The sequence below is a fragment of the Tenebrio molitor genome, chromosome 6 (genome assembly GCF_963966145.1).
Source record: "Tenebrio molitor chromosome 6, icTenMoli1.1, whole genome shotgun sequence".
NCBI lineage: Eukaryota > Metazoa > Arthropoda > Insecta > Coleoptera > Tenebrionidae > Tenebrio > Tenebrio molitor.
The window spans coordinates 11,899,266-11,924,838 of NC_091051.1; the positions used below are offsets into that span (position 1 = coordinate 11,899,266).

Sequence of the window (25,573 nt, forward strand, 5' to 3'; positions counted from 1 at the left end):
AGAACTTGCGAGATTTTCCCGCAGACTCCAAAACGTAAAAATAAATGCGAATTTACAAAATGAGTGTTAGTATCTTTTTGACCCTCGACGTTTAAATATGTATTTGGAAAAATTCTGCAGATATCCAACGTTAGTCATCTCAGTTTAATTGTTATTAAATACGTTTGTTTAGGTCTCATTATGCGGTACTCAATACTACGGCAATAATCACTGCTTGTCCGAAGACTAAAAATTTGACCGACAAAAGTTGGCACGTGACTTCCGCTACACCCATCCTCGTAAAAGAAAATCGGAAAATGGGATTTGTCGAGGAAAATGATAGGAACACTTTTCAGAACAATATTCGTAAAAGAATTGCAACGAGGGTGTCACCTCATTTAATACGATATTTGTAAAACTGGTTCAAAATTGGTGCGAGTTTGCTTAAAATCTCATTAGAATCGAGTTTTTCCTATAACTTATTTCGATATATTCAACACTAACTCTATTTTTGTAATGTATTTTTTTTATCCAGCACCTGCCACTCATAATTGTTCTCATTTCAGACCAGTAAAGTGGTCTATAAGTCACGCGTGTGTTATAAGTCGTAACTCACTGTTGTGTTATTTGCAATTCTGGCAGTTGTTGGATACAATTTTCTATACCACTCATGTGTTATGTTCTATAAGTCCCCTGAGAAAATTATACATACTTTCAACTTTTGCTCGCGTGACTTATAGCCAACGTAACACACTCGTACCATAAATAACTGTTAAATGTCAAATTTAAGATATACCGGAAGTCACGTGATAACTTTTGTCAGTCATATTTTTAGTCCTCAGATAAGCAACAACGACGATTGTCGTAATCAAATTTTTGCCAAATCAGAAATAAAAAATTGTCTCATATGATGCGATCTTCTTGGTAAGCCCTGTGTATACAAACATATTCGCATTTTATATTGCAATGGGTTATATTGCCAAAATTAAAATAATTTAGTAAAGTGGTACTTTACAGCACAACCACCATTATTGCATAGCATCTGGTTAACATATACAGTGTGTCCAAAAAGTCTGGAAACACCCAAATGAAAACGTAACGCATAATTTTTGAAAAAAATCCAAAGACAGGTCAATTAGTCTTAAAAAAAAAGCTTTCTGCTGATAGTGTCTGTTCGGTCTTTTCGATGACCTTGAAAAAGTTATGTTAATAAAAAAAAATAGGTTTTTTCAGGAAATTTCTTATGTAAATTGAAAAATTTTTTGACCGTCGGGCAGACAATTAAAAGATCTATTAAAAACCGTAGTAAAATTGCGACATTGCCATTTAAAAAAACATCATTTCAAGGTCATCAAAAACAGCAAACAGATACCACCGATTTTTCCGTTTTTCTCGAAAATCATTCGTTTCTATCATTTGTATTGGGGTGTTTCCAGACTTTTTGGGCACACTGTATGGTACATATTTACACACGTCAAACATAGACGTTAAGGCTATCACTATGAGAATATAAAATTATTATGTATGTACATATGTATATTCAAAAAAGAGAAAAAGAAAAAACAAACAAAACTAACTTTCAATTCAGACTGTTTCAAAATAATGAATATCATAAATCATAATGTATAAAGAATCTTTTTCAACATAACAATTATTTATTTTTATGGGCATAAATATTAAAAACACAATTGTATAAGTTTAAAGATATTTCTTGGGCTTTCATCTTCAAGATTTGAATATTCAAATATTTTGGCAGAACACACTTCTAAAATATTTTTGATTGTTTATTTATGTCACTGAAGAAACCTGGGATTTTTTTATTTGTAATTAAGAGTTGTTCTTACATTTAGTGTCAATTTCCTATATAAATTAATTAAACATTTTACATTTTCATATAAAATTTAAAAAAAAATAGTATTCACAAGGCGTTAGAAAATGTTTCGAAAAGTGATGTTATATTGAATTCGTGTGGCTATTAAGTACTCGCTGCACTCGTACTCAAACTAGCCATTCAGTAAAACATCACTTTTATAAACTTGTTGCGAAATGCACTATTACATTATCTATGTTGACTTTTTTTTTATTGTTCACATCATTGATACGTTGATAACGCATTGAAACAAAATTTTCATCGACCAAAAGTGTCTTTGTAATATCTTGGCAGAAGTTTGTGAAAAAAAAAATCCGTTCAATTATAAAAAAATATATTTGAAGAGATTTTTTTTACGTTAATTAATTCAAAAGTTTGTTCCGTATTCTAAAAATAGCTTTTATTTCAAATTTTACTTGAATCGTGGTGCTGGTGAACCTCCAGACGACACTTATTTTAACACAAGAATGACAACAGTTTCGTACCTGAATATTTCTCTTTCCCCACAAAATCTCTAACTCTTCTTGGTTTAATTTTTTTCGGTCTGTTAGGCTCCATTCGCCGTACTTCCTTTTTCTACTTTAGACGTAAAGTCTAACTATCGACAGTTACTCCAACAGTCCCGTGTTTATTACATTTATGTAAACACTTCTCAGAGTTATTGAATTATTTATAACAACTTTTGCCAAACCGTTGTACTTCCGCAAACTACAAAATTTAATCAAGAAAAAGCACACTTTTATCTCTAAGTACATTTTTTTATCTCAATCCTCAAAATTCCACTGACGACTCTCGAACGGTAAACACTCAAAACAGAAGTATTTCTTAAATGAGTAATAAATTCGGTTTGGAGCGCCTCGTACCCACTCGTTCTGGCTTCTCCCGGAATCTAGAGGAGTAGACACTCTGCTGGAGCATAAAACAGAAGTGATTATTATCATGTGCAACTCCATGAAATTTCGTGAATAGTTCTGACGTAACACGTGTGAACGTCGCTTTTCGCGGAGAATCGAGTGAAGTCCAGGCGGCGCAATGGGATTCAGCTGGGGTCGTCTTGTCGGCGTAATTTTCGTAAATTGGCGCAAGTCGTGTTTTCGGTAATAATTCAGGTGGACCGTGCGAAGGAAGTAAGTTAAATACCTACGTCGACATTGACAATTCCGAACAGAGTATCACAGTGAAGTACCGTTTCACGAGATCGAAGTTGGTTTGAGGTGCGATTAAAGATGGGAGAGAGCCACATTCTTTCCGCTGTTTTGTTCGAATCCGGGATAATGGCCCGAAATAATTGCGCAAAAAATAGGAAATTCCAGCGTGGCCGTACCGGAGGTGCCGTCGTCGGTCTCCTGTCGTTTGGGCCCATTGCGATGCTCGCCTCGTCGACGGTTTAGCTTTCTGCTTGTGTCGACGTTTAAGTGGCACTTATGAATTAATTGATCATTGTATTCAGTTCAACATTAGACTACTAATTAAGATACCATATTACTTATCGCATCCTCCGTGCACGTGAAAAATATACTTATCTCCACGTAACTTCCTGTCGGCCAATAAACAAGGTTTCTCCGCAAAAAGTACCAGTACGTTTGGAATCGATGGTGGGTCTGGATCGTGGATCGTGCCCGGAAACTCCGGAAGGAAGTGGTTTATCTGGGAAACGTCGCTTTTCGGACAGATACCGGGGCGCAATATCTCTCGTTCGTCGAGAAATAAATTCCTTGGCACCGCCGTCCGGACCCGGTGGAAAACGGCTCCGGACCACGTTTCGTTATTTTTAGTCCATTGAAAAGACAGGCGAGAGTTTGTTGTCGTGTGGCGTAGGTGAATATTGTTTCCGATAGTTAAAAATTCCAAACGTGCCCACCTTTATCTCATTTTACCCGCGGCATTGTACCCGATTTCCCTCCCCTCGCCCGGATTTGTGGCTGCGTAGCTCGGTAGCCCGACTGGTAGGCAACAGGTCAATGCTTTCCGTCTCTTTTCGACGCGACCGTCCTTTGGGATCTCTCTCTAAAACATTCTGCCTCCGTCCTCGTCCTGCTCGCTGGACGGTCGCCCGCTCTCGCTCCCACTCGCGCCGACCATATGGGTTACAGGGACACCGTGCGAGTAAAGCCCCTTTCACCTTTTCAGCGAATCGCACAAGCCACAAGTGACAACGCTATTGCTTCATTCAACGCCACTAATTGCCGTTTTAATTAAAGAATGGACGAGTACGATTGGCTGATGTCATCTTTTCTGGCGGCTTTTCCACGAATTCCTGCTAATCAATTCGCGAAATTGCCCGGGAAGAATCGCCTGCTGCGGAGTAGGTACGCAACACACGACGAAACAAGATTTTCACTTATCTTATCTCGTATTTACGCACTTCCTTGCTCTTCTATAAACAACACGCACCGTTCTATAACTTGACGATTTCGGATAACACCAATCTACAAGATTTTTACAAATTTTGATCAACACACCCACAATTTAAAAGCAGTTTGCGTTTTCAACCCATTTTCCAATGATGTACCCATGTTTTTGAGCAAAATTATCTAGAAAAAAGTGAAAAACTGAAAAACACCCAAATTTTTCGGCGAGCCACTTATGTTTGAAACCCACAAATACCAGGAATCACCTCAAATAAAGAGAAACAAGACGCTAAAACAACAAAAACATTTGTAGTAGCGCGAATGTCAAATATTTGGGCATCTGTACTAAATCTACTGGATATAACAAACAAGAGTTTTCTTTAGTTCTTTCCTACTTATTCTGTTGGGCAACTCTACTGTATTTGATATGGCTCTTCTCTGCAGTCTTTATTCCAAGCAGTAACTTAACATTTTGTGTAGCTTCACTAACTCAATCTTGGTATAAGTAACAAATTTTAAGAACCAGTTCTATTAGATCTTTTGGAATTGCTTGGTCAATTGACGGTGTGTCCAAAGGTTTTTTGTGAAGTTCTTGTAATGTTTAGGGTTACTTAATCCTCAATGTTGGTGGTGTCATTTTGGAAACTTTTTGAAAATTCCGTCAAATTGGAAAATTACTCGTTCCGTACTTCAGTTCAGAGAATTAAGTTTATCACGCTGAATTTCTCATGTGACACTTAAAACCACTAAAGTAAACGTCAAAGGTACATTTCTTTGAAGTTTTGCTATTCTTATAATCATGTTTCAGTTTTTTTTCACACATTGTAGTAGTCGATTATTAAGAGTAGAAGGTCTTGTTGTGTTTCGCCCAGTTGCCAACCTCGACTTCGTCTCGGTCTTCAATCTCTGGACTTAGCACAAAAAGACACTTCTAATCTTACTGATTGTTTCCAGTAAAAATTGTACCATGCTAGCGAAAAATTGTTGGCACATTTGTTGCCCGTAGAGATCGGAAATATGCAAAACCTCCACCCGCATAAGTGCATATTTGGTAAAAAAAATCTTTAAATCATTTTGCAAATTTTAGAATACTCTAGAAGGAATTAGCGGCAATTGAATTTCTACCAAACAACTGTTATTAATTCCTTGAAATGCTACCTGGCCCGAAAGTCAATGCTAAGTAGAAACCTTTTTTTGGCTACCATTTAAATTTTATGACGATACAAATTCCATTCCTCTATTTAATAACAACCAATTCACTTTTAATGCAATTTTGAAATCAAGCTCAGAATAACGATGTAATACTGTTAATGAACAAACTCCGACCTGGATGTCATGTAAAATGTGACCATATAGAAAAATATCAGAATAATAAAAATAAATATAAATGGTGTTTTCAAAGGAATTATCATCACTACTTGCTAGAAATTCCGTGATGATAAAAAAATTCGGCCTCGTTGCTGCGCCTTGTTTTTTATAGTAACAAATCACCGATCTTTAATGAAGTAGTTTAGTATGCACATTTTTGAAAACGTTGATAGCATATTCTGTTCTTTAGACATCGTTGGTTTATCGTTGCTTTTGAAATTTTGCTTTGGGATAAGTATGGAGGTAGAGAAGAGTAACCATCGGCGGAGTTTACATTGAGGTAGTTTGTACGTCAGAGGAGTTTACCATGTAAGAAAAGGTTGTGTCATTGCGAAGTAAGTTGAGCAAGAGGAGGCAAATTTCAGTTGTAATGTCTTTTTCTTGCGTTGAACAGTTATCACGGTTGGTGCTGGTCTAAAAACAGTGTCCTAGCATTTAGCAGTAAACGTCCGTTGTTTTATTGCGCTGGTAGATGTTTATTGCGGTCACCCAAGTTAATTTACTCGGTTTTTCTAGGAATTGCAGGTTAAACGGAGTCGTTTTTGCCGTCGAAACCGCAAAGTCTTCCTCTTGGAGCGGTCTCGCGAATATGTGCCCGACCACTTTCTGACGATGTTTTTGTTCCAGGACGAAACTGGAAGCCCAGGGCTGCTTGGAGACTTGGCCGAGGACGTACCATCAGGCATGTGAAGAAGGTAAAGAGTTTTTCGCATCTGTCGTCGACGTGAACGGGCCTTTAGCACGGCACGTTCGTTGCAAGCTTTTTATCTCTGTTTGTCGTCGGTCGTCCTCGTCTCCAAATGGTCGAACGACGCGGGCCGTATTTCGGTGTCGAATGTAGGTGCCATATCAAGGATGTTGAGGTGAATAGCTCCGAAGTGGAGAGCCTCACTGTGTGCCGTGCACCTCATGTCTTGGAACTTTAAACGTAGGTGTTTAACGTTTTTAAAGGCATCGAGTCCGGCGTTCGTCCAACGGTTTTGGCGGAATTTCTACCAGAACCACCGCGTTCGTTATGCGACAGATTACGCGATCGGTAACACCGACACCGCTTCTTCGCAGCTTTGACCAGATGGACTGAAACGTGAAGGGCCCCACCACCGAAACTTCGCCTTTCCGGGAACGACCCTTCGAGGGCCCGACTGGCGAGTGCTTTCCGCCGAGTGAAGCTTTGTAGTGGTTTACGAGGAAAGCTGCGTTCATAATTTTTTCAAATGACAAACACATTTCCGGTGCGTTTGTGAAATGTGCTTAGTGGACAATAGTGCGGTCTGATCCAAAACTAAACGTATCCGCATCGTTCCCATGACTATCTGATACCGTAAGTCGATATTTCCGCGATTTTATGGGAAAATCTCCTTCGAATTGTAACTCGAACGCCGGACGTTTTCCAATTTGGCCGATAATGCTGAATGCGGGTCTGGTCCGCACTTTGATCTTTTACAATTCTGAAACATTTTTATTTTAGAGCTCGTGTTTATATGTTCCATTTAAAGAAAACAGAAATAGGACGAAGTACAAAAATGTGATGAGTTTCCGTGGCAGATGGCGAACCGTTAAAGATTGGAGCTGTTTGATTGAAAATAGAATTATATAACACTTGAACATGTTTTTACTTACACTTTTTTGTTACACGCCAAAAATAATCTCCTGTTTACTAGACGTGCTATTAAACCTTCAACAGTTTCATTCTGACGGTACAAATGTTTCACCGAAAATTTCGCTATTTGTTTTTTAATCGACTTTGCAAAACGTTCACGCAATGTACACTGTATAAATCTTACGCGAAAACCAAACTCTTTCCTTCAAATTTTTACTCGTCTGTTTTAATTCATTTTCAAATATCGGGTGTTCACTTAAATTTATCCTCAAAGTTGGCGTTGAAGAGTCGATTTGAACGCACTAACCTCACTTTTTGCGTTGTTTGTGTTTTTACTCTACTTTTCAACGCCAACTTTGAGGATAAATTTAAATGAACAGCCGACACTTTGATAAAAAAAAAACACCAAGTTTGGCAATTCGAAAATTAAATTTAAACTACTGCTCCCGATGGAGTGGCTTTTGCTATTTTCTAAAAGCCAATGTGCAATTTTTTTACTGTCAAGACTTGACATTTTACGTCATTATTCTTTCAACATGATGGAGCATACGCCTACTAAACATACATCCAACTGTTGATTTAATTAACTGCATATTATACAAAGTGTCTATAAAAGAACGTATATCAAGAGTCTATAATTTTATTCTGTCGAACTATGTCGAGCTGTCAAATGAGATGTCAACAGTCACATGTAAAATTCTTAAATCTTAGCGTCAGTTATGAGTTCGACGTCTTCTTTGTTTTGCTTGTGGTTTTCTACATTTTTTTTTATATTCTAATTACTTTTTATCTTACAACAGTCTTTATTAAAAATCTGTCATTAATGGGCTTACATAACCTCTGTTTTTCTATTGGGTACCACAATATGCTACACAACGGCAAAAATCAAATACATATTCGAATTCCACAGGACTCTTGATAATATGTACCTACATCCTTACCTTTCTTTTATAGACACTTTGTATTAGGTATATCTAATTTTCAAATTACTTCCGAGTGCAATTTCTTTCTAGTACCTACGTAGACTTAACATTAGCAATCTCTCCTGCGGTAAAAAGATTTTTTTATACAAATATGTTCGTGATAAGCAATGAAATGCTGAGGTATTTTAGATTATTATAAAAGAGAGAAACAATTTGAGTTGTCCAGTTAACAGATTATTATTGTTACTTGTATTATGATAACAACGTATCTTATCATATAAGTGAATAATCAAACCACTTAATGTGTCTCTTTTTTTCTTTATTAAACATTTCAAGATGTGACAGTGTGACAAGAATCCTGTTATCAGAAATCGTTTCACGTACGTTGAAAGACAGCGAGTAAATAATATGTCGAAACACCTCTTGAATATTTTTTTAGCAAGGAATATTTTGTGTAAATGTATCTTTGTTTAATACCAAATTATTTGGTACATAAATTATGATAAAAATTATTCAAATAAAAATACTTAATAATTCCTCAGCCAAGTTGCCCAATTACAGCATAAAATAATGAAAAATCAAATTGCAGTAAGTTTTTACTTAAGTAATTATTTATTTATTTTGAGTAACTTTTGGGGGTGGTAATCGTAATGGAAGAATGCCGACTGTATTTTTTGTGGTTTTATTTTTTACGTGCAAGATCAATTTAATTTGACAGCCCATGTGGTAAGACGAGCCCCCCGGAGAAAAATATTTGCACTGCGCCCGTCGATGACACATTTCAACAAAAGACTCCGATGTGATCTGGGTGGTCGTTCTTTTCGCCCGAATTGAATCTCATGTCCCTTGGTTCAAAACAAACATCCTGTTCCAGCAGTCGTGCGTCTCAAATAAATGTACCAAATTGGCGTTTAAAAAATATCCTTATTTTTCACACCGAGTCCGTCCTTAATTACGGCTCAATTTACCGAAGCTGTTAAATTGAGGTTGTTCGGTGGCAAATAAAGATTCCTCTTCGATCGAACACCACATTTTGGTCAACAAAGCGTGACAGTGTTCAGGTGTTCACCGTAAACTCGTACTAAAGGTTAAAGTGTAAACAATAAAATGTAATGTCGGTTATGCAGTGGAGAAGAAAGGCGTGTCGTAATTTGATTTATTCACGCATTAAACAAGAATTGTTGATCTCTATGTGTCAAAAATCGAACAACCGAACCGTGAATTTTCACATTCTCAACGGTAAAAATCGACAACGGAGCACAATTTTACCAGAAAAGATGAGCACCAGATTCCCTCCTCATTACCTCATTCGAGAGATTCTCACGGAGATAGGCGCACCAAAGAGAATATTTTTTAGCGAAATTTGATTTATGATGCGTGAAGTGAACTGCGGACTTAAATGTGGTCATTTAAAAACATTACTTTGCACTCGAACATATTTTCAAATGGTTAATTATTTAATTAAACCACTCCGAATTCATGACGGTTCGCTGAGTCCGTTTTTTTTCAAATGATACACATCAGTTATAAATTGGCACTCGTTATGTCACCATGACAGATTTATGCATTATACTATTTTTGAGCAGCGGATTCATCCATGACTAACTTTAGAACACAATAATTTATAATGACTCCGCTCTCGTGTTATTAGATTTTTTCGAAAAGTTTCTGATCAAAATTCGAATGTTGTCGTTCGCTTTTTGTTTGTAATCGTTCGAAGAACTGTAGATCCTTGAGATATTTCCGAAATAACCCAAAATTAAAATTGATAGAGGGACTGACACGATATTTCCAAAAAGAGGAGTGATGTCATCGTGTTCACGTAAAAATACCTGTTAATCTACGAAGTACGTGATGACAAGCACGCGACGTGGTCCCATTGTTTTTGTAATTAGAATAGGTGATCGATAATCCGGTTAATAAAATATGCGGGAGTCGGCAGTGACGAATGTGAGCGGAAGAGTGGTCAGATAGTCCTGAAATGCATATTTTTACCCCACGTGCCGATCGACTTCCATCGTTAATGAAAGCTTCCGAATTACACATAAAAAGTTAACGAGCTGGTTCTATTTATAATGTAGTCCTAGATAAATTATCGAAAAATGTAAATTAGACAGAAAAGGGACAAACCGACACCGAGGTGTCTAGATAATTTGCATTTTACGATGGAATAGCACAATTTAACCGTTGGGTTGTCCCATTGAGCCGTGGGCGGCGCGCTTCCATCAACCCAACATCCCCAAACAATGCAAGAAAAAATTCCGGACACGTCCGATGAATAATTCATCGATCGGATTACGCAACTGGCAAGTGTGCATTTGGTGGGTGCACAATGGCAAAAAGTGGAATAATGTCAAGGATCGGAGGTTCGTTCTTGCAAAGTTGGCTCGTCGGAGCCGTCATATCGATTTCCCGCGTACCTAATGGCCGTAGAACGTGGATTCTGCGAAGGAAGAGGTTGGCAACAATGCGCGGTGGGAGTACATAACATAATTAAGTTTCCCAGAATGAGCAGGATCCCACCCCTCGGGAGTCGGGGGGATACGTGCGGCGTAAACGCGAATTAACGGGGTAAAGGGGGCACCGTGGCGTCGTTTCGCACGTTCGGTCACAGCCGAACAAAGTTTTATTGTGCATCTTCAGGTTACGTCCGGTGCTGGCTTCAAGAATGGTCTAATGTTTTCAGGTTGACTGTACATACGGCCTCTGGAAGGTCGGCAGAACGGAGTGGGTCGCGGGAGGGGACACTCAATTGTAAAAGTCACTGACCACGTTCATATGAGAACCGTGATCCGGCCACGACATTCGTAACGTGCACGCCTCGAAAATCCACCCGTCCTGAATGCAAAGAGGGCCCCGGAAAGGACCGGAGCCGCGCGGGCGCGACGAGCCGGACCTGGGGTCGTGGAAACGTGGCCGGAGCCGGCCCAGCTGCCGGGTACGGTAGCCGTCAGCGGAAATGAAAGACGGAGTTGTCCAGTCGGAGTCTGGACCGCTGGCCGCGTCCGTGCAGGGTTCCTCAACCCATTCAGATGGGCAGATGTTAATTTCGTCGGCACTCGAGCTGACCTTAAAAATAACTTATGGGCCGGCCCGACCGACCGTTCGGTGGTCGGTCGGGATTCCATTAAACCGAGACGAAGGATAAGCGATTGCGGCGACCGCGATGCTATCGAAATTTCTGGAAATGGACTTGTGCGAATTTGCGACGCGACCCGGCAAAAATGCGATGCGTGCCGTATTTTGCGTATCGATTTATTATTCCGGTGCCACTTGCGATCGTTATCGGCAACGGGATCGGTTGAAGAACTCGCTTTTTCCTCCCGACCGTCGAATAAGTCCGATAAAAGTTCCATCCGCGGCGAACCAGGTGGGGACGGCGATACAGATCTACACCAGATAGCGTAACCTCAAAGCAAACAAAATCAGGATTCTACTTTGTTCTCGTCGGACGAGCACTCGGTGCCGATTAAAATTCTCTGATTGCGCCCCATCTTATCGAAACGTCACTTCCGTCGTGTCGCAACCGACACGTCGTCAAGCTGTCGAGTGGATCCAGGTTTTTCCGAAAATTCCGCAAGTCGCGCTTGAAAAATGTCGCTTTGGCGCGACCTTCGTCTGGCGTTTTCTCTTGGAGTCGCCGTGAATTAAAGCGTAATTCCGTTGAAAAAATTGGCCGTAGTATGCTCTAGTGTCTGCGGCGATGAATAGAATCCCCGGTGCCGTATTTAGCGACATAACAAATCTTTATCTATTTATACCGTAACCTAAAATTAAGAAAGTTTTGCTCCAAATAGTAAACATCGACCCCTGCGGTTTCCGCAGTGGAGCGGCGGCGGTCATCATCGACGCTCTCGAAATACAAATAATGGAGCGTTTCTCCATTTTGACCCCCGATCCGTGCGTCGTGTCGAATTGCTAATTGTCATCATCGGCGATTACTTCCGATTTCTCCCGATGCGTTTTCATTCATGATTTTCTGGCGATGTGCTCTTGCCGTAATTCTACTAGTAATAATTCAAGCGAGACTATTTCGTTGTCAAAAATCGTGTTTACCATCCGTGCTTCCTGTTGACGAGTTTATTCATGCGTATTCGAGACCTTTCGAGAAAAAAAGGCACAGCAGCCTCTTCTCGGAGCGTTCAAGCGCAAGGTAAGATGCTCGAGTAACCGCCTAAAAAATTGTTTGTCATCAGTTTTGTATGTAATTTGTGACGTTCCACGTCGTTATTTCGGGCCAGTTATTAGACCCATTTGGATCTTACACCGGCTTCCATTTTTATTACGGGGCCGGTCATCGTAATTACGAAACAGGTGTCGATCGTGTTCGACCGAGTAATCTCATTTAAAATTTATTACAGGATGTTGACACTCGAACTTTATCAGATATTTTTAATATACTTGTTAATGAAGTTTCTAGCGCCCCCCATTCATTCATTCATTATCATCGCTATATTTATTTTGGTATTAACATTTTTATCTTATTGTTGGAGTAAACGCGGTGTCTTGAAACACGGTGGTTCTCTCCTGTTCTGTGGTTCGGGCATCGCAGAATCGTCGTCGTCGCCAACGTTGTCGTTGCCGAAGAGAAAATGAGTCAGTGTTCGAATAGGTCCTTCCACTGTTCGTTTAAATCCAATTAGTAAGTCGTTTCGAAATGTTACATAAGTGATTATTAAGTCGACCGGGCACGGAATTGGTACTCACTATTCGCAACGTGGCCGTTTTTGGCACCGCCGGAAACGGAAATTCTGACATTATTTTCGTCGGCGAAACTAATCCGGAAGTAATAAAGGTATAAACGGTCCCGACGAATCTTATAATCCCGGTATTCTCCAAAACCAGCTGGCGCATTTAAAAGTGGGGAGACTTTACAGCCGGAGCCATAAATCTCGGCTGTGGATGTGTGTATCTTTGAAAATTGTAAACAAATTCTCTATTTTCGAGATTGTAAATCTAGACTTTTCAATTAGCGTTCGAGATAAGAGTGTTTATTAATGGCGATCGGTGTTGGGATTTAGTCGATTTCCGGCGGTCGCGATTTCCCGAGGCGGAGGGTCGTCGGGGAAAGCTCGTCTTGAATGGGGAAAGCGATATGGCGAAAGCGCATTGCGCTCGCGAATTGTTCGCTCGTTTCCTTGAATGTACGCCGTTTCATTCATGATGGCTGCCTCCCATTCATAAAAAGCCGGGAGCGGTTCGCGGGTCGGCCGCTCGGCGCGCCACTGTCGCCCCTGCTGTCTCACCGACCCGCGCTGCCTCAGTATACTCCGCTATGCTGTACGGAGCTGTTGCTGTTGGTCCGTTCCGAAGCTGTCGTCGCGTTGTCCACGTCCCAGTGTAGTGCCGGAGTCCCAACGGTGTGGTTAGTGTGCCCTGCCCTCGACATGTGCGGAGGAGGAGGCCGTGTGGCGGCGTCCGTCCGGACTCCGGGCCCTCTGCCCCCGTCGACACCGCACGATTCGGAGTGAGTTTCCGGCCCATATGCGTCCTTGTTGGGTGTTTGTGTGCCGCGACCTCGTCCACCTGCGTGCGTATGACATTGAGGTGTGTGGGTGTGCTCCGTTGTCCATTCACCGATTGTCCTGACACCACCAACGGTCGCACTCCTATCCGGCCAACTTTCTTATTTCACATGACATTACGTAGGCTGTTTGATTTAGTACAGTCCGCGCGAAAAGCGCCAATGCGCCAGGCCCGCAGGAGCGCACCCGCCGCTCCGGGTCTTATTGTTTCGGCTCCCGAGCGAAAGCCGTACCCGGAAACGCGCCTCTTACGTAACCGCCACCGTTTTCGTCGCGCGCTCGCCTCGTGCGATTCCGGACCGGACGCGACGCCCGCCGCCTTCCCCGTCGAGGGGGCGGCGCGGATCAGGGAACGGAAGCTGCACCAGGTGCGGAGCCGTTCCAGGCTAGGCCCTCGGCGCACCCACTCTCGGCGTGGGTCGCTGCCCACTTTCGTAAACCACGTCCAACTCGTACATTGTACATGCATATTTATGAGACGATGTGTGGCTGGCGTGTGCATGCGGTGGTGGTGGCGGTTTTGTGTGGGGCGCCCGCCCCCGGGACGACCTAACTGTCCCAGTTGCGTACGCGGGATTTCCAGTACGCGACCGGCCGCAACCGCCTCTCCCCAGCCGCTAACACCAAATTCGATTCAACATTGCCAACTAACCTCCTCGCTCTTGCAAAACATGCGTCCGTCCACCTTAATTATCAAACTTTAAATTACGTAAAATTCCATCCGAGAACACCAGACGTAGAACCGTAAATTTTTTTTATCCGAACTCACCGACATTGTTTCACTGCCTTCGTTCCCAATTTACTAGGTACTACAAAAATTCGGAAAAAATTTACCCGGTTTGCCAAATATGTCTGACGAGACAAATTTTTATGGTACCCCTTTCACCCTAAAATTGTTTTCTTAGCAAACGCTCCAACAATTTTTCGTACCTGGTGCAACAAGTAATTTTTGGGGTGGTAATTCCCAGTCTTGCAGCTTTTGAAATTCACTTATTCTTCTTGTGACTGTGGTGCGAATCGTGTCTGTGTGCTTATTTTCGTTTTGCGTTTCTTGTATATTTGTTACATAAGTACATATTGGGTTGGTATGTGAGAATTGAAAAAATATTTTTTCTTCGTTTCGTTTAATTTTATTTCTAGAATGGTTAAATATTTTGTAATGGCAAAAAAAAACGATTCGTAAGTTTATAGGTGGTGGTCATATGTGTAACACTTCTTGTGTAATTACAGTTGATAATTTTTACTGTTGTGGCACCATCTGTTTGCGGTTACGTAATAATCAGTTGTAAAAATGTGAAAAAGCCCACGCTCGAGAGCCGTAGAAATGTTGAAAATGAGCAGGATTCCACGTGGAATCGGTCCTGTTGGCGGCGTACGTGGTTAATAAATATTTTGCGATGGTGATGGGACTGATGGGAGATGTGTTTAGTTGGTTTGTTCGGTTTTTGAGAATTTCTTTGTTGTTGCAGGTGCTAGCGACGATGAGGGACCTAGGAGGAGCCTGGCACGGCCGCTAGATCCCCCGGCCATATGGCTCACTATGGTGGCCCAACTTCCCCGCCGCGCGTGCACCGCCCGCGGGCGCCCATCATGAGCGCCCCCGCACCCCTGACGGCCCCATTAGCACCGCTGCGGCCTCAACCGCCGGTAACGCTCGCCGCCCCGCGTCCAGAGAACGAAAGGGCGACCAACGAATATGTGGAAACGCCGTTCAGAACGGCGAAGCCGCCAACGCCGCCGCCACCACCCCAACCGCCCAGGAACCAGCGGCCGACGCGGCTCGCTCTGCCGACGCCCCCCGTCACGAAGCAGCCGGCGACGGCGTCTTTTAGCAAGGAGCCGACGACGGCGGCGGCCGAATGCGTCGCCCGGCCCTCCATCGTGTGCCCGGAGTGCAGTCGGTGCCGGTGCGACTCCTGCCAGCAGCCTAGGCCGCTGCCCCAGCGGTGGGTGTGCAACGACGGCTGCTTGCTCTCCGCCGACACCATCATCGACTACGCCTCGTGTCTGTGCTGCGTCAAGGCCCTGTTCTACCACTGCTCCGAGTCGGACGGCGGCGCCGGAGAGTCCTGCGCCGACGACCCCTGCGGCTGCAGCCCCGACAGGAGGAAGGCCCGCTGGGGCTGCCTCGGGGCCCTCTCCTTCGTCCTCCCCTGCCTCTGGCTGTACTGGCCCTTGCGGGGGTGCAAACACGTGGTCGAGGTGTGCTACGCGAGACACTCGCGGACGGGCTGCCGCTGCCGGCCCCCGCTCGCCACCCCCGAGAAGAGACTGTTGGACTCGAGCCAGGAGTTTTGACTGTTCAAGTGACGCGCGGGCGACCATCAGTGTATTACGGACGGAAGACGAGATTCATCGGCGCCTCGTCACGACTGCCTAATGTGTACCTATATAACGTTACTTTATAATTAATTTATTTTTCTCTCTTTTTTGTAAATACCCAAGTGTAACAGAACTGAACTATTCATAATGATATTCCGTGCTTGTTTGCCGAGTGTCCCCCGGACGTGGACCGACGATCGTGAGGTGCTGTGTTGTGTCGCCGTGTTCAGTTCAGATACGCTGTGTTTGGGGGGGCACCGGAACTACCGCGGCTCTCCAGTATTATCTAGTCCTGCGCGCTGAGAATTGTCGCTTCCAAATTGTGTGCGACTCCTAGCCCTTTTTCGTATACGTATAATGTCGTCACTCGTCAGCCCTTCTTACTTAGTCAGGTCCGCGACGTCCAAACCGCCCGCCTTCTGTGAAGTCCACGGTAGCGGTGTTCGCGGATCCACGCCGGATTCTGCACACCACTTGGAAGCGCCATCGTCGTGTGAGTGTGCCTGTATGTTTGCTGATGTACGCATCAAACAACACACCCGCAAAACCTGTGCTTAAACCACCCCGAAAAATCGACACGAACATTTTTTTTTTTTTTAATATTTTATATATTATTCGACACGCACACTTTCTACAACAGTATTACATCCTTTTCTCTTTTTTATTCCGATGTGTTAACGAAATCTTGACCGCTTTCGACGAAAGAACGCGGTTTAATCACAGGTCCGTGGGCGATATTGAACATAACAAAAGATTTACTACAAGTAGTCTGTACTACGTATATAACAACTTACAAAAAAAATGTACCTACTGTCTGTCGCATTCGTTTAAAAAAAATACATACAAATTGTAAAGTCGTAGAGGGTCGCGTCGACGAGGGGGTTCCGCTTTCGGACCCGAGGAAATTTACAAAAATCCAGACATTCCGCTTTTTACACGGTTATTTAAAATTATTTTGTATTATGCGTTTGTCTGGGTCTGTGATAAGAAAAATGAGATAAACTCGCCTCGTCAATGCGCTCTTTATTCGCGCAATCGTTTCGTAATGGTAAACATACATCATAGGAGTTATCGTTCTTTGCTTTGTAATACCCACCATTGCCCATTTTTAACTTCTCAGTGTCGTCTAAACATATTCAAAATTAAATTTAAGTGCAGTTCCTATTCTTACAGAGATAACTCGTTGACATTTTATCCAATTAAAACAGTTGTAATTTTTTATTATTATGGAAAAATTAATTCTGTAAACAGATTGCGCTGGGTGTGTACCGTACGTAAAGTAAACTACAATTTTACAAAAACCAATCACTTGTTTTTGTGTTGTACTTTTCTGGTTGGTTTTGCATCAAATGCACCACTGCAGGATTTCTCGGCAAAAACAACAACAACCGTGATTTGTTTTCGTAAAACAAGTTATGTCATGGGGGGGAGATACTCTCACTATTTTTGAATGCCAAAAGGCGCAAACTGTATAGTTATTGTACATATTACAAATTAGTAATTTTGTAAAGGTATATAATTAGACCGCTGGATTCGCACAATGTTCAAAAAATGCAACTGTATGCGTATGCGACGGACTAAAGTCCGCGCTTGACGATCATTTCTTCACGAACAAAAATTTCACACAACTGCAAATCGGTCAAGTGACGATTTTATTCCACCGGATGTCGCACACAGTTCCACCTTTTACATACGGATTATCCAGCGATCTAATGATAGAAGTAATACCAATTCGTTGTTATTCACTAATGTTAATAACAACAGAGCATCGAAATTACTTTTGCATTTTTATTTCGACACCCGAAACCCCTCGACGAGACGAGACGCCCGTGGCAGCGAGAGAAAGAGATACGCTAGTCACGTGATCGACCGGAAACGCCAGTTATACACAGGCAGGATGACTTCCATCTGGTTACATCCTTATTCAGAGTCCAAAGGAATTTTTAACCGACAAAAAACACAGGTCGACCACACCGCCTTCCGCTTCTCGCACGATCAGTCGCGCTCCGGAGTTTCGGAGCAAAAAGTGCAGTCGGACGAGGAAGGAGTCCCGGAACGGAGTCAGCCGCCCCCACCGGCGCGCCAAAGTGGCCGATTAATCAAGCGCCATTGACAGAAGGCGCGGAAGCTGGCGTGGACGCCGTTGCCAGCGGCTTAATTAACTGGTGTTGCCGCCACGTGTGCCGGAATTTTTGGGAAAATGTCGCGGTTTCGGGCGATTTCGGCGGCGTTGGCAACGGTGCCGCCGGCTCGAAATAGCCGGTGAATGGGGCATGAGGGGAGTTTTTCTCGGAACGGTCCAGAATCACCGATCCCATCCTCGCCTCCATTCAATAGGTGCAATCAATGAGCGTGAGCGAGTAGGGCCTCATACCTGCGGCGGGTCGACCGCCTCGGCGGAGGAATACATTTGGGAAATGTGCGGCCGCTTTATTTATGCTACTCATTAGAGCACACGTTTTTGGCGGGTCAATTGCGAATATCCGATGAACTCCGATAACCTCCAGATAGGCGAAAAATTTTTTTCGCAGAGATACACGCCAGAAAATCACGCCGGGCTCGTCGTTACAGCACAAACAAAATATTGACGTTTCGCTCCCAGAACGAATAATTCCAATTAGAAAGCTATTTGTGTGTGTAAAGATTATCCGTATCGCGTTAAAAATAAACAAACGCACAATCGCTCGATTTTCAAATCGTTGCCTGTTATGCAACGGATTGTTTGTTTGTTGTTCGGACACGCTGTATAGGCAACCGCGTAAACCGGCGCGGTTTTCTCAGAAGTGTCAAATAATTTAAATGAATTACTACTTCCATTGATTATTGTGCAATTCATTCATAATTTACCTTCCTTGCACATGCGTCGTCGATTAATAAAACCTACTTGTTGATACGACGGATTAAAGGTAAACATGTATTACAAGGTCCGCATATTTATTCCGAAATCGACCTTACACCTCACCTCGATCGACCGACGACTTTGGACAAATATTCCAATATTCAGACCGTCCGAATGTGTCTCGCTCGATAGAATATCTTCCATTTTAGCCGCGATCCTCGCCGGTCAAACCGCATGTGTGGACAGCTTTACCTAACGTACTTGTGACCTTTCATGATGTGTGTGAGGCGATTATTTTCGTAATTGGTCAACGGCTAAGGTAAATCGGTTAAGTGGCTCTTTTTTTTCTTCACCGACTTGCACCAAAACCAGATGTAAATCAACTTTTCCTGGTGCTTCGTTCGAATTTTTTTCCCGATTCCAAAAGTCGAGTGGTTATTTATTATTGGTCGTTACTTCATCAGCCTTCGATCGACCGCTTGTGAAATGGCGATTAAATGTTGTGAAAGGCCATTAAGGACCACTCGAACCTGATTTTTTTTGTTTGTCATAGCTTCATTGTTTCTCCATTGATAACTTTTAATTCATCGATTTTATCAAGCTCCATTCATAGATAAAGTGATCCTGTTTACAGGAAAAATCATCTAATTACGGTCGTTACTCTTTCGGATCTTATCTCCTGATCAGCAATAATTCGCCATTGTCTTAATTTAAGTACGTGTATGAATAAAATACAAGCCGACTTCATTAAAACGTGGAACAAGTCGGTAATACTCGTACGGCTATTAAGTAGCGGATGGTTGTGTCCAATTTATTAAACTACTCAGATAGTGAACAATATTTTATTTATTTTTTACGCTCGCACTCCTATTAGTTTTTTCCTCTCGTCGTCCGACATAAATTTCTTCTCACGATGTTAAGGTGATCATCCCGTTTTTACGTTGATTAGAATACTAACGTGAGACTTTCTGGCCGGTACAGTTAATAATAATTGATTAGCTATAACTAGCTGTAATTACTTCCTGTGATCGCAAGATACCTTTGTAATCGGATGTTTCTCGTTTTTCATTCAAACTAAAAATCCTACCGTGTACTATCAACGACACTAATTGCACGGTGCTAATTTATTTTATGCATTGAACCACTCACCGATACAGCCGCTAATTACGCCAATATGAAGAAAAAAAACTCGTCGTTACCACCGAGTCACTAAAAACTTAATACGATTAGCGAGTGAAACTTTGTCGTGCGGTTCGTTACGATTTGGAAAAATTTTACTCATTTTTTGCCACAATCGAGCACACCTTTCGGGTGGTATTTTCTGGCCTCGATTGGTTCTCAACACATAAGGCGTATATATAAAATAAAATTACCAGTTAAAGCTGAACATTGGACCATATTCCGTGAAGAATCAATCAATTATGTGATTAGCCATGCTTTGGTAGCGGTAAAATACATTTAGTGCCAACCGAAAATGAGCACCGACGGTGATGGGTTTACGCAAAAATTTTAAATTGTTTCAAGTTCTTTCAAAATATTGGTTTACGCTCCCGAAAATACACAATTCCAACTCTTCAGCGAGAGAGATTTGGAATGTTTTTGAGGAACAGTATTGGATAATAAGCTCTTAATAATATAATAATTAAATCGTCATTGCTGTATTGATGGTCTATAAATCTTCGTTTTTGAATGACAACATTCCTCGTTTCTTTAATAACATTGGTTCCGATAAAAAGTGCAGTAATGAAGTCTACCTGCATTTACAACCTTGTGGTTATAACTGACATCCTGTCCTACTTGTCGGAATAATAAAAGAGTCCTTTTTAAACAATGTGAAACTTGACAGCTTCAAAAGTCGATGGAATTCCATGCAGGACAGGTTTAAAGCACAATTTTTTCCTCATGTGAAAGGTGATGAATTAAAACAAATATTTTTACAAAATGAGTGACATCTACCCATAGAAGCATTTTATCTCCTATCTTAAATACTTTGAAAATTATCTCTCAAATAGAAACTTCTTATCTTGAAGTTAGTCAAGTTAAGTCCATTTTCATAAATTTACACATTTTCAAGTAACTAGAAATTTTACTAAAGCATTTGATTTTTGAGTATACAATATGTACCAATTAAACCCAAACGGGTGTCCAAACAATTTTCTTTTCGATTTTTACGTTGTAAGAGTGGCAATGGCTTTGAACCATCAGATTTAACCGTTGTCAGTCTGCAGAGTACAAAACACAAACCACGCAAAAAGTGAGGTTAGATTTAAACAGCTGATCCGTAATCCGTGGTGCTGTCACAATCGACTCTTCAGCACCAACTTTGAGGATGAATTTAAATGAACATTTACTAACATAATCACTACATTATAAACCTTTCAATAATTTTTATAAGCGTCAAATACCTATTTATGATGGTCAAAATTCTGAATCTTAAAGAAAGGTTTCAAAATTTTAAGAAAATGATGAGAAAACTTGCTGAGTTGGTTTTGGCAATTTTGCACGAGTATAAAAGAAGTGGCGTTAGTTAATTTTTTGAAAAATCGTGGCATAAAGCTGTACGGAAATATGTAGCTTCTGGTGTTGGGAGTCGATAAAGAACTGAATTTAAGGAGGAGGAGCAGCTAGAGAAGCATGCTGCAAGCAGGATACGATACGGGTCCGATGGCGATATGTCGTTGTCGTTCCCACGGCGTGGTCCCCTCCACCGGAAGTGCTCGCCCCGCGGCTGCTGGAATCCGACCGAGTCCCCCCACGCCTCCTGCCGCCGGTCCACGGCCACCATTTTTAATGCGTGAAGCCGAAGATCTGTTTTTTGCACCGTTTCCGGTTCTTTTACCAATTAGTTTTCTGTCCTACTTGAGTTATCGCGTCTGATCTGAACCGCATAGCCCGTCCGTCCTTGCCTTATCTGTTATTATCTCGCTCGTGGAGGTGGTTTATTTTCAACGGATGTACCAAAGAACATTTTTATACTCTTCTGATAATAAACGCCTTTAATCGCCGGAGATTGCACACTCGACGTATTAATGCAGGTTTTCTATGAGTCAGCGTGTAACAGAGGATGCACCGTGAATAAACCGGAAGTTAGTTTATACAGACATCAGACGTCGCCCTACGCCGGAAGTTGAGCTGTCAAAGATTGAATTTCTCACTTTTCACCGATTGTGTCCGGGAGAAACTCCTTCGTTGTTACGGGCAGGATCTCCACATGCGTGCTCGCCCACGACGAACCTCTTCAAATATCACGCTTATTCTCCATTTTAAACAGAAATACACCATTTCTACATAGTCAAATGTCGTGATCATCATTGTTACATTAAAATCAATTTTTAACTGGACGGGATTTTCTACTTTTAACACTGTATATTTTTGGACAAGTATGGGTTTTATCGGAAATTGCAGCAATTTTTTGCGAAAGCTATGTACTAAACTAGCGCGTAGTAAAAAATCCGATCAAGTTTACAAACTTGTAACAAACGTTACAAACTCGCACAAATTTAACAAAAAAAAAACAGTAAGTACCTATATTGTTACACGAGTTGCACTAGACTTGTAAAACAAGTGTAACATGCTATTTTGTCTATTTCGGTGTCATTAATTTAATTTTTTTAAATATAAAATAATTATCTAGTGACTTTTATTTGGAATGGAACTGGGTTGGTATTGATGAAGCAATGTCATTTATTTCATTGAAAATTAAATTTCAAATTGTCTCCCTCTTAATAGTTTATTTTGATCCAAAACATGGATTCAGATTCAAATGACATCACATTTAGACACAACATTTACTATCAATACCAACCCCATATTCAATAATCACTAGAAACGATTCTATAAAATTGAACTTTGTGCAACTGTTTTCAGTGTCACAAAATGCTCATTGTGACACCGAAATATGTAGAAAAATACAGATTGACTAAATGAAAGTATGTATACTCTGATTAATTTTTATTTTATTAATTCTCCTAACATCTTAAATCATAATCAGGAATCAGTGCCATCTTTTACTTACTTATAGGATCCTCAACGACGACTTTCTTTACCCTATAATCTTTCAGATTTTGTAACTGATCGATGATCATTACAGTTTACAAGATATTTTAATTGTATGCATTACGTCTTGACATTTCCTAGTAACAAAAATAATTCAACAACTAGACAACTTATCGAATTAACCAACTCTTGTTCAGTATTTGTTACATCAAGCGTTTTAATGAGCTCCAATCGAGTAGATCTATCAATAAAATTAGCCATCTGGCTGGTATTATTTACATAAACAGACATTTCTGATACAATAAATATAATTGTTATACTAATTGCATGTTGGAAGAATTCTGCATTTCTGCTTTGAATTGTATATTTTTTAAATTGTTTAATTTACATTTTTCTGTACGCAAGGATAAAAATGTACTATGTAACAAAAATTTACTCAACAAAGTAAAACATCCAACAGGTGTTCACGATTTTGAGGGAGGGTGTCAATGATTTACGTGATCGTTTAATTAAGAATATGTAGAAAATTGAAGCAAACCTATTTAGGTGTAGAAAGAAGTCTGGTTTGATCAGGATGACCAACAGGATTAAAAAAAAAACTACATTTAAATTATGCTCATAATTTTTGAATTATGAATAGCCAATAACGCGAATCTCTGTTATATTTCATTTTTAAAAATACATTGAACAAAGATGAAACTATCGGCCCACACTTATCGTAAAAATCGTAATTGACTTGGCAGATATTTGGAGCGAAGCTATAGCGTACGTCACTAATAAGTCTTGGAGTTATCATCTCCATCTCTCGATTTTTATAATGCGCACTTGTCATTTCCCTCATGAGCAGCGACTCCAGATAAATCACAATTAGAAGATTAGATATCGTCATTTTTCAAAGGCAATTATTATCGGTGAGCGAGAAGCTGAATCCGGTCCGGCTTTCATTTTGGGATGTTCCGACGAGTCGGACTTTGAAAAATGGCTTACCTATGTTTGGGTCTCGTGGGCATCGGATGGGCCCCTGCAGCATTGTCTCCAATTTGTTGTGAATGACACTTTATTCGAGGCGCGTAGGTGGATGTTAAAAATACGGCTAAATTACTGAAACGTGGGTGTTACGAACCTAAATTCTGAGAACTCTGGAGGTGTTGCTCAGTCCGCTTGCTTGCAATTCATTCATTAATAATGGAAAATGTAATTGTCTTAATGCCATTACGGCCATTAAGTCAACACGAGCGCGAAATTTTTGTTGGCATGTAAAATAGTTGCTTTATTAATATGCTCTTCCTCACAATTCCGTCCAGCTTTTATTAGAAAGATCAAATGGACTGCGTAATTTATTCTGTTTTTTCAGCCGTCCGAATTGACTTAATTAGCAAGTCCGTCTCTGCGTCCATTTCAATTGTGTCGCTTTCGTCACCTAAAGCTTCGCCTCTGCGATTTTTTCCATCGTGAGACGTGGATTTCGTCTAATTATTCGGTTGCGATAACTGAAAAAATTACAACCGTCAGACGGAAGTGGGTGTAACATTTTATGTAAATATAATAGGATTTTCCTTGAAATTAGTTATGCTCTTTCTTTCCCTGAAAACAGACTCGGCCGACTCTCTGTCTAACTCTCTAAAGTAACCGATTGAAATTCACTTGGCTCGATTTGTGTGTCACACATCGCTCACCTCCAAGAACAATTGACGGGTTACTTTGTAAGTTCAATAAATTTCTGAATGAATGAACGAGGCGAGACGCTTTAAAAATAGTCGGTGTTGAAGAGATTATTATTAGCTCCTCAACGAAAAATTCAATACCACGACCTTAATAAAACTTCATGCATAAATTAAAAATAAAACAAACCGAGCTATTTTTGTTGGGATTGCGAAAGAGAAAATGACGAATTTTTCTGTTGTGTATCACGGGTTACGGGCTATTTCTGGAGGCGCGGGTCAATTTTTAATTACTTAGTTGTCATTGTCGAAAGCTACTACATCGTAGGTTTCGACTGAATAAAAAAAAACAATTTTATCTCTTTCTAAACCGACACGCAACAGACTTTTGGAGCGATCCTACAATTCCTTCTGCCCACTCGACTTCCTCCTCAATCTAGTTTTTCTATCAATGGCTATTCTTATTATATTTCTACGAATACTTTCACATTTTATTGAGGTGGATTTGTCCGGCAAAACCTACACGAATATTCGACATTTACCCAATACGACAATCATCCAATCACATTATTAAAATTGTCGGGTTCCCGGAAACACACCACATTAATTCTGCGCTAATCTATTTTCGTTTTCTAACTTCGATTTTTTAGCGCGCCATTAAACTCCTGTTTATTTTAAAACTACAGTTTTCGGAAACCGAATCGCCACTAAACAATCAATTTTACCTAATGGTTATTTTTATAGACTATTTTTGGAAACATTTAATTAGTCCTAACTTCAAAAATGTTTTATTCAACGAGTCCTTATTTTGTATTTTCAAAAAATTATCTGTTCAACAAATCACTCAAGTGTATCACTTGGAACTTTAAGAAAGTAGTAAAAATCATTTCTTTTAAAATACACTTGGTTTGTGATTCATGATTTTAGACTCACTTCAGAGTTGAAACAGAACAAAATTTCATTCCATTAGCCAATTTAGTCTTCAAGAGTAACTTAAAAGCAATAAACTTCTTCTGTTACGTTCTATTTTCTCGATATTATTTTAAAATAAAGAAGAATCTTTCTAAAACATAGTTGCGAAAGAACATTTCTTCTTTATCTCGCAAAAGTTATTTTGAAAAACTGGAAGAAGCGCCATC

General features: G+C 40.9%; 1 protein-coding gene across 5 annotated transcripts in view; it reads left to right on the forward strand.

Annotated features, from left to right (window-relative positions):
- sty (sprouty) overlaps positions 1-17,715 on the forward strand; it is a 34,253-nt gene extending 16,538 nt beyond the window's left edge. For 2 of the 5 annotated variants that reach the window (XM_069052163.1, XM_069052164.1), the window contains exons 4-5: positions 6,196-6,263; positions 15,086-17,715. In XM_069052163.1, coding sequence (XP_068908264.1) covers positions 15,147-15,914 — 768 coding nt within the window. In that variant the 5' untranslated portion in view covers positions 6,196-6,263; positions 15,086-15,146 and the 3' untranslated portion in view covers positions 15,915-17,715. Of the gene's footprint in view, positions 1-6,195; positions 6,264-12,574; positions 12,734-13,006; positions 13,639-15,085 lie in introns of those variants that run through there. The other 3 variants (XM_069052166.1, XM_069052167.1, XM_069052165.1) reach the window with 3 other exon arrangements.
- Positions 17,716-25,573: the final 7,858 nt, after the last annotated feature.